Genomic DNA, 10,184 nt, shown 5'->3' with positions numbered 1-10,184 from the left:
TTCTAAAATTGCCTATGATATTTCTTCATTTAATTTCACAATGAGATTTATTTCTTTTCCTTTCCTCTTTCATTTTTTTTTTTTTTTTTTTGTATTGGGCACTGGTTTACATCCACAGCCCTTTTTTTAAAAAAAATTTTTTTAGAAAGAGAGAGGAAATTTTTAATATTTATTTTTTAATTTTCGGTGGACATAACATCTTCGTTTCTATGTGGTGCTGAGGATCGAGCCTGGGCCGCACGCATGCCAGGCGAGCGGGATACTACTTGAGCCACATCCCCAGCCCACATCCACGGCCCTTTTTGAGACAAGTTATCATCAAATAGTAATTTGCAATCTTCCTGCCTCAGCTTCCAGAATAGCTGGGATTATAGGTGTGTGCCACCAAGCCTGGCTGTTTTTTTTTTTTTTTTCTTTCTTTTATTTTTATTAATTTATTTATTTTACCACTGAGCTATATATCTAGCCCTTTTTATTTTTTGAGACAGAGTTTCACTGAGTTGCCTATTCTAGCCTTGAATTTGAGATCCTCCTGCCTCAGTCTCTTGAGTTGCTAGTATTATAGCCATATACACACTCAGGGGTATATATTTTCTTTAAAGGACTTATCACCATCTGTAATTACCTTGTTTATTTGAGTATTGTTTTTCTCCCTCCATTAGAATGTAAACTCCAAAGGAGCAGGGAACTATATCCCAGAATCAGGCACAGGCCTGATGCATAGTAGGTACTCAGTATTAGTTGTGAATAATTTTACTCATCCTTGATAACAGTCATCATTCTATATAATCTAGGATCTATGAGTCTTTTCCCATAAATTCCTCATGAGTTCATATATTATTCTGTATCTCTGGAATCTAGTCCGGGTCTGGCATATATTAGCTTACCCATAAATGTTCTTGGAATAAATGAAGGAAAGCAAAAAGAGCAATCAAAGAAAGTTTGTGTGCAGGTAGGGCAGACAGGGAGATTAGAGTTGAGGAAACCAATGGCATAAAGTTCAATTCCAGAGCCAAGCATAGTGGTGCACGCCTGTAATCCCAGCTGCTTGGGAGGCTGAGGCAGGAAGATCGTGAGTTCAAAGGTAGGCTCAGCAACTTAGTAAGGCCCTAAGCAACTCAGTGAGACCCTGAGGTATAAAATATAAAAAAGGGATGGGGATGTGGCTCAGTGGTTAAGCACCCCTGGATTCAATTCATGGTACCAAAAAAAAAAAAAGGTTTAATTCCAAGCCAGAAGGTGATGTGATTAGTTCTGTCTCATACAAGGCATAGAGTCAGAACTGGGGCCATGGGCCAGGGACCGACTCATGATACAGATGGGGACATGGTCAGAATCATACTTGAAAGTCACAGGTGAGTTTTTCTAATACCCTACTCCTTCATCTTCCCTCGTGTCTCCTTGCAGGAAGGACATTCCCGAAGAAGGGCCAAACATGCGTGGTACACTACACAGGTAGGCCTCATTCTCTCAGCCCTTACCAGCCTGCCACTCCCAAGGCAGGAAGGTCCTCTGAGCTCTTCTCCTGAGATGTCTGTCTCCAGATCAGGCCTGAAGCCCCCCCAAAAAAGAGGACTGTGACCAGTCCTCTTCTCTTCATACCACAAAGGCCCTCATGGTGCTAGCCCATACTTGAATCAAGCATCTCCAGTCCCCTTCCCTCACTGGGGTCAGAGTGGTGCTCTGGCCTTCCTGATTTTGTCTTGATAGCTGGAGGTCTCTCTGAAAGATTGAAGAGCCCCAAAACTCCCAGCAGACTCCCTTTTCATCCTACAGTATCATTCGAGAAGAGGAGGTTGGCCTCACAATTTCTTGTTTTCAAAAATACACTGCTTAATTCAATCTGCTGTTATCGGACACCAACCATGTGACATGCCTACCTTCACTGGGTCTGTAGTTAGGACAGACAAGTCACCTGGAGCCTCTGGTGCAGTGTGAGGGGTAGAATGTTGGTGGTGCTTGTCTCTCAGTACTGGGGGAACCCCAAGGAGGGCTCCATGTTTTTGCTATCTCCTCCTGGATGCTATGTATCTGAAGGCCAGGTGGGCCAAGGGATATTCATTCTAGATGAGTTCTTCAGGATTGCTGGCAGGAAGATCATGAGCAGGTATTTTTCCAAGGGGAATGAGAGCTCTGCTTTGTGACCTGCTTCCTAATGTGGCAGACTCAGTGGGTGACAGTCACTTAGCATACAGCAAGCCCAGCTAAATTCCTGGGACATGTTGGATGGGGCCATTTTTAGCAGTTCTCAGGGCCAGTGTGAAACACCAGGTTAGTTCTAGCAGACAGTGCGGCTGTTTCTCAACAGTTGCATTGCCCGTCGCTGATGTCAGTGGACTGGGGCTGTTTTATCTCCTGGTAATGTGACCTAATTACCATGGGGCCTCTGGGCCCTCTGACCCAGGGAATTGATTTATCTGTTCTATGTGTTGCAGACAGACCAATATTTATCAAATTACTGAAAACACAACATCCTTTTGCAAAGTCTTTTCACAGTACATATGTAGAACAGGCAATGTGCATTAAACACTAACATCAGCTATAAGTGGCTGGTATGGGGAGAGATTGATAAAACACAGCAGGGGACTATATGGGACTTTTATAAACTTTAAAAAATTAAAACTAATACTAGCAGCTTGGGAGGCTGAGGCAGGAGGATCGCAAATTCAAAGCCAGCCTCAGCAATTTAGTGAGGCCTTAAGCAACTCAACAAGAAATAAAAAATAAATTTTTTAAAAAAAGGATTGGGGATGTGACTTAGTGGTTAAGTGCACCTGGTCAATCCCCAGTAACCTCACGCCCCACAAAAAAAGTAGAAAACATAATCAATGTACAGCTCAATTTTTTTTTTTTTTTTTTTTTGCCGGTGGGGGTGGTGGTGGTGCTGGGGATCAAACCCAGCAGATGCTAGGCAAGCAAGATTATGTCTGTGAGATTTATCCACAGTGGTGTTTTGGTTTTTTTAAATTCTTTTACAGGGTTTTCTTTTTTTTTTTTTTGGTACCAGGGATTGAACCCAGGGAAGGTTTACCACTAAGTTACATCTCCAACCCACCCCTTTTTATTTTTTGAGACAGGGGTCTTTCTAAGTTGCTTAGGGCCTTGCCAAATTGCTGAGCCTGACCTTGACTTTATGATCCTCCTGCCTAAGCCTCCTGAATCAGTGGATTACAGGCACATGCTACTGAACATATCCCAGCTAAATGTACATATCCCATCTTTTTTTTTTTTTTTTTGGTGCTGGGGACTGAACCCAGGGCCTTGTGAATACTAGGCAGGCTCCCATCTACTATTGATGAACATTTGGGTTGTTTATGGTTTTCAGTGGCTATGAATGGTGTTGCTGTGAACTGTTTTGTATTGCACATATGTACACATGTGTATACGTTTCTACTGAGTATATAACCAGAACTAGAACTGCTGGGGTACAGGATTACACCTCTGTTCAGTTTCAGCAGTATTGCCAAGCAGTTTTCTAAAGTAGTGCCAGTTTCCACTTCTGTCAGCAGGATACGAATGTTTCAGTTACCTCATGTCCTCACTACACTTGGTATTGTCAGGTTTTTGTTTCTGGACTACTCTAGGGGTGCCTGGTGGAATCTCATTGTGGTTTTGATTTACATTTTCCCTGATGAATAAGGAAGTTGAGCACTTTTTCATGTGCTTACTCGCCATTTGGATAGCCTCTTTAGACTGCTCAAACGTCCGTTTTTAAAATTAGGTTGTTGGGAGTGTAACTCAGTGATAAAGCATGTGTTTAGTATGCACAAGGCCCTGTTTTCAATCCCCAACACATAAAAAGCAAGCAAAAAAAATGTGTTAAAAAATTAGATTCTTTTTCTTATTGATTTCTATTCCTTATATATTTTGGATATACCTATCCCAAACATCTTTTCCCACTCTGTGACTTGCCTTTTGACTCTCTTCATGATCATTTAAACAGAAATTCCTTATTTAAAAAAATTTTTTTTTAGTTATATATGGACACAATCTTTGTTTATTTATTTTTCTGTGGTGCTGAGGGTTGAACCCAGTGCCTCACATATGCAAGGCAAGTGCTCTGCCACTGAGCTACAACCCCAGTCCAGAAATTCCTTATTTTTATGAAGTCACAGTTACCAGTTTTTTCCCTTTATGGTTTATATTTTGTGTTCAGTTCAAGAAATTTTGTCTACCTAAGTCATGAAGGTTCTTTTTTTTTTTTTTTTTACATATTACCTTGTAGTAAATTTATTATTATTGTTGCTGCTGCTATTATTGCAGTGCTAGGGATCAAACCCAGGGCCTTGCTCATGCTAGGCAAGCACTCTACCACTGAGCTCCATCCTCAGCTTTAAATCTTATTTTTCATATCTGGATCTATGATACGCCTGGAATTGATTTTTGTGTGTGGGTTTGGTAGGGATCAAGGTTTGATTTTTTCCCCCTTATGGATATACAGTTCATCCAGCAACAGTAATTCACAAAATCACTATTTCAATCCAAAAAAATTATCTTTTGTTTAATGCATTGCAGTGGCATCTTTGTCAGACTGAGTGGCCACATGTATGTAGTCCTATTTCTAGATTTTGTCATTTGGTCTGAACTTGCAGCAATAGATACATGGTCCTAAGTAGATTTGGTCATAGGAAGCATGGAGAGATTAGGGAATGAAACAGTCTATAAATGGAGTGTGTGCCTGTGTGTGCATATCCACAAATTTGTTCAAGTATGTGTCTGTGAATGTATGTAGATCTGTGTATCTAAATATTTTCTTAGCATCTGTTTGACCATCAGGGATTTCCTCCTGTGTGTGTGTGTGTGCATAAGGAGCATGTGAGCATGCATAAGCAGCTCTGTGTATTTGAATATCTAAGCCACCTGTGTGTATGTGTGAGTTTGTATTTGATGATCTTAGCATTCCTCTCTATATATCTCTGGGTAACCAGAAGGGTTTTTTCTTTTGCCTCATTTAAATCCCAGGGCAAGAGCCCAATTTATTCTACCCAGAAGGTAGGTAATAAGGTTCTTTCTCAAGTACACAAATTGTTGGAATTCGGAAGTAAAATTATAGATGTTCAGACACTAAGTTGGCAGAGCCTCCTGTGTTAAATATGGAAAATCTGAGACCCAGATAGAGGAAGTGATTTGCCTCACCTCACACAATGAGTTAGCGCCAGACTAAAGTCAGAACCCAGTGTCTGAATTTACAGGCCAGGTCTTCCTGTGGTTGCAAATTACATTTTGTAGTGGTCCAGGGACTGCATGGAGTTGTGGAATTGCACTATGTACAGAAGCTCTGATCTTTGAGAATCACCAATAAGAAGTGAAAATAGAAAAGCAGTTCTTGGGCCTTGGCCTGCTGGAAGGAGACCACACAGATACATTAGGGATGACCAAGCTTCTGCAGTTAGAGAATAAGGAGTACTCTGAACTGCTGGAGACACTACTGGGGTGTTCTGGTGTCAGACAGTTCTGGAAGCTACCACTGATCAGCAAGGTCACCTTATAGTGTTCATTGCAGCAGGGGATGATGTAACCTTTGGGTTTTGCATTGTGAAAACCTTAGGAACCATAGATGAGATCTCAATCTAAGGCTAGAATACCTGAGAAAAGAGAACTTTAGGCTGAGGAAACAGCATGAAAACCTGTAAAGTGCAGAGGTATTTGAGAATGGTATGACCTAAATAGGACACAAGGGCAGGATGGGAAGAAGAGAGCAGAGATGGTCATGAGGTAGATAATAGCCAAATCTTGAAGTGCCTGCAGGCAATGTAGGCATATGGAGTCTGCCCTGGTGAGCTATTCAAATATTTTTAGTAGCCTGGGGATGTGGCTCAAGCGGTATCGCGCTCGCCTGGCATGCGTGCGGCCCGGGTTCGATTCTCAGCACCACATACAAACAAAGATGTTGTGCCCACCGATAACTAAAAAATAAATATTAAAAAAATTCTCTGTCTACCTCTGTCTACCCCTCTCTACCCCTCTCTCTCTTTAAAAAAACAAAAAAAAAAACCACAAATATTTTTAGTAGAGGAGTAATATGATCAGACTTTTGTTTAAAGAAAAAAATCTATCTGCTTGTGGAGTAGATAATGGAACAGAGAAGTAGGATTACAGCATAAAGACCATTTAGGATGTTGTTCCTGTCCACAGGTAAGAATTAATGGTGATTCAAATCACAAGGTGGTAGTGACAATAGAAATAGAGAAAATAGATGGACTCGAAAGAGATTTGGGGCATGGTGGTAGTCTGTATATGGGGGTGAGACAAAGGAAGTGTCCAGGTTTCTTGCTTGGTCAAGAGGGCAGAATAGGAGGACTGGAGGAGCAGATTTGTGCAGAATAAGATTCCATTTAGACATGTTGAATCTGAACTGGGAGTTAACTTACACCACAGCTCTTTTCCACTCTATTCTTGCTTTGACAGGAATGCTTCAAAATGGGAAGAAATTCGATTCATCCAGAGATAGAAACAAACCTTTCAAGTTCAGAATTGGCAAACAGGAAGTCATCAAAGGTTTTGAAGAGGGTGCAGCCCAGGTAGGATGAGGCTACTCATTAAAGGGAGCCTAAAGAGTTTTGGTGGAGGGTCTGGGCTCAGCACCTCCAACCTCTATCACAGACCAAACTACTGCTTTTTTACTCTGCTAGGGCATGGCAGCGCCACCTAGTGTTCACTCTTAGCTTTGTGTCCTCACGCCTATGGTTGCCAGCATGCCTGCTTTTTGTCACTGGGGCAGTATCTCGAGCACATCCTCCTAGGCTTGCTTGTTACTAGCTGAGGTGGTGAACCAACTGTCCAGGCCCAAGGCAGCAGAGGAGTTAGAGTGGGGTAGGCCAAGAAGGTATTTTGGTTTTGTCTTTTAATTTTTAAAAAAACAACCTTAGACATTGCAAAAATACCACAGAATTCCTGTACATTTTTTTATCTAGCTTCCCCAAATGGTTACATCTTACATAACCACTGATAAAACACTATTAGCCAATCTACTCAAATTTTTTAATTATTCAAAATTCAAAAATCGACTTATTCAAAAATCACCAAGTGTTCCATTCATGCCTAGTGCATTTTTTTTTTCTTGGCAATACTGGGGATGGAACCCAGGGTGCTCTACCACTGATCTATATCCCCATCCCTTTTTTTGAGAAGATCTTGCTAAGTTCCCAGGCTGACCTCATACTTGTGATCCTCCTGCTTCAGCTCCCAGTCACTAGGATTATCTGCATGCAATATAGGTAACTAGGATTACCTGGCAATGCCCAGTGGGTTCTAGACAACTATTGTGATGAACATTGGCTAAAGCTCTTCTTCCTTGTCTATGAAGCATATTACATTCCATCACAGTAGGCCTCTCCACCCTCACAATCTTGCTGTGGCCTCTAATCCCTGAACCTCTTTAATATGCTGCCTTGCCACCCATGTGTATAATAAGTAATGTGATTCTTTGAATGAGAGTGAGCAAATAAAAGTGTTTGGGCCATATTCTAATTGAATAACTAGAAATGTTTGTTAAATTAATAAATTTGAGACTACTTTGTTGATTATTGTCCCATAGTCATATCTGCTGTTTTGAGGCAGAATCCATATTTGTTATACTTAGCACAATTTCAACATGCCATATATTAAATTCATCTCAGATCTTCAGTTACCATGAACATGGTTTGGGAAAATGCCATAGTTATCTCTTTTTTCTTTTAAATCAATCTGGGTCCTCTTTCTCCTTTCCCCATCTGCCCCCATCCCTGCTAGATGAGCTTGGGGCAGAGGGCGAAGCTGACCTGCACCCCTGATGTGGCATATGGAGCCACAGGCCACCCTGGTGTCATCCCTCCCAATGCCACCCTCATCTTTGACGTGGAGCTGCTCAACTTAGAGTGAAGGCAGGAAGGAACTCGAGGTGGCTGGAGATGGCTGCTGCTCACCCTCTTAGCCTGCTCTGCCACTGGGACGGCTCCTCCTGTTTGGGGCTCTTGATCAGTGTGCTAACCTCACTGCCCTGCGGTATTATCCATTCTTTTTGCCCAAATTGCTCTATATGTGTTTGTCATTGTTCACGTGCATCTTTGCTTGAGGAAACTTCAGCTGCAGATCAAAACGTCAGATTGTGCATTTCATGTGATGCATGTAGTAATTATTTCTGATCACAGACCACAGATTTCTTGTTTGCACAATCTACACTGCCTTACCTTCACTTAAGCCAGATACAAAAGGTGCTCAGACACGCAATGTACATGGTGTACATGAGGGACTTGAGCCAGTTACCTTTGCTGTCACTTATAAATTCTGTTGGCTGCTCACTTAAACAATTGTTCTCTTTGGAAATAATATGTAAAATAAAGGCTCTGTGCTTGACAACTTCCTGTCCATCCTTCTTGTAGGTAGGAAGTGCCAAGTGCCTTGGGGAAAAGAGTAGAAAGGAGACTTTCAAGTGGTTAGGAGAGTGGTACTATATTTAATACACAATGTGAGCACTGTCCATGCTGGGCCTTGTCTGCATACTTTTAAATAAATAAAATCACTGATCCTTTAAGCAACCCTGCAATGTAGATATTTCCTATTACTCATCTAACAGGCTCAGAATAACTAATCCCACAAGCCAAGCAGTCCATTGTGGGATTTATGCACTTCATGTGATCTTACAATTTCTATTTGCTTGGACTAGAGTAAAAAGGATAAGCTTCCCTTCCCCTAGATGGGAACATTTTCAGCATCTAAATAAATATAAGTGTATTAAAAGCTTGGAACCATACAAAACTCACATTGGGAAGAAGCTTTTGAAAAGAATGGGTGATTCTGAACTTATTTTCACATATACTGCTTGGTTTCATCCCAGATTTGCTCTTACATTAGGGAAATTATTTCTGAGATATATGATTCTGAACTTGTTTCCATATGTACTGCTTCGTTTCCTTTTTCCTTTTTTGATTTGAGACAGGGTCTTGATATGTTGTCTAGGCTGGTTTCAAACTCCTGGATTCAGGTAATCCTGCCTCAGCTATTCACACAGCTGGGACTATAGGCACATGCCACCATGCCCAGCTATACTACTTATTTCCATCAACATTTCCTGTAACAAACTGGAATCCCTGGTTAGATTTTAAAATCAGTCCTTATTGCTGTGGGTTATTTTATAGATCAGAGAAAGTGAGGACAATGTTCTTTTTGTTGGCATAGAGTGAGATAAGCTCTTGGCCATAATTAGTGATGACGTGGAGGAGGGATGGGCTGGTAACAGTACCCTGAAGTTTCCTTCAAAGATACACTGATATATGTCACATAATGTCATATATAGGATACAGGGCCATGTCACCCTGGTTACTTCATCCAACCCTCTTGTCTCCAAGAGATTGTGGCTAATTCCTCTGCTGAGGGCCGAGCAGTTAATGAATAGGAGGTATTTAGGATGAAGAAATAGAAGTAAGAAAGGGGCTATCTTCTTTTAATTACCCACAGTCCTGGGCTCACCTTCACAGTGGGACCAGACCAGACAGAGGGTGCTGCACTTGTTAAAGGCTGAAGTACCCATTCTTCTATGGGGCAATGCCTTTAGAATGTCTTGGTTCCCTGCTACCCTTGATGAGCAAATGCCTATGATAATTTCTCAGAATTCAGCCTGTATAAAACACATACCCACATTTTTTGCTATCACACCAACAGGATAACTAAAAATCACATCTAAGACTATTTCAGGTGCCCACTCTACATCTGCATATAAAAGATGTAAAGTATTTATAGCCTAGGTGATAATAGGAGACATGCACCAAAAACTCCCTAAAAATCAAACACCTTTGGCTAGTACCTGGAGAGGATATGCCAAGCTTTATAAGTAAGTTGAGAAAATGACCCATTTTACTGGAGCTCTTAAAAGATAATGCAGAGCCAGGCATGGTGGCACACACCTGTAATGTTACCAAGGAGGCTAAGTTTGAGGTCAGCTGCAGCAACTTAGTAAGATCCTGTCTCAAAATAAAAAAATAAAGAGAACTAGGAATGTAGCTAAGGGATAGAGAGCACCCTTGGGTTCAATCCCTTGTCCAGTACTACCAAAAAAAAAAAAAAAAGGGCAGATGTTAAGATACAGATAGAATGCTGATATCAAACAGAAGGGAAAAGTTCAAAAGGAAACAATGACATGATTTTACAAAACACTTCAAGTAACTCGTAGAGTGGTCGGCGTCTCTCAAAGGCACACAGGGGGATAG

At 41.3% G+C, this 10,184-nt stretch overlaps 1 protein-coding gene across 1 annotated transcript; it reads left to right on the top strand.

Annotated features, from left to right (window-relative positions):
* The first annotated feature begins 1,406 nt into the window (after positions 1-1,406).
* On the top strand, positions 1,407-8,334 carry Fkbp1b (FKBP prolyl isomerase 1B). Its single transcript, XM_015479427.2, has 3 exons — positions 1,407-1,455; positions 6,409-6,521; positions 7,732-8,334. Exons 2-3 carry the CDS (start codon positions 6,411-6,413, stop codon positions 7,858-7,860), a joined length of 240 nt encoding a protein of 79 aa, XP_015334913.2. The 5' UTR covers positions 1,407-1,455; positions 6,409-6,410; the 3' UTR covers positions 7,861-8,334.
* Positions 8,335-10,184: the final 1,850 nt, after the last annotated feature.

The sequence above is a fragment of the Marmota marmota genome, unplaced genomic scaffold (genome assembly GCF_001458135.2).
Source record: "Marmota marmota marmota unplaced genomic scaffold, marMar, whole genome shotgun sequence".
Taxonomy (NCBI): Eukaryota; Metazoa; Chordata; class Mammalia; order Rodentia; family Sciuridae; genus Marmota; species Marmota marmota.
This window is presented reverse-complemented; position numbering and strand designations above follow the sequence as displayed.

Coding starts and splice junctions, on each gene's coding strand:
- Fkbp1b (XM_015479427.2), top strand. CDS start 6,411: ATGCTTCAAAATGGGAAGAAATTCGATTCATCCAGAGATAGAAACAAA. Junction 6,522..7,731: donor TTGAAGAGGGTGCAGCCCAG/GTAGGATGAGGC, acceptor CATCCCTGCTAG/ATGAGCTTGGGGCAGAGGGC.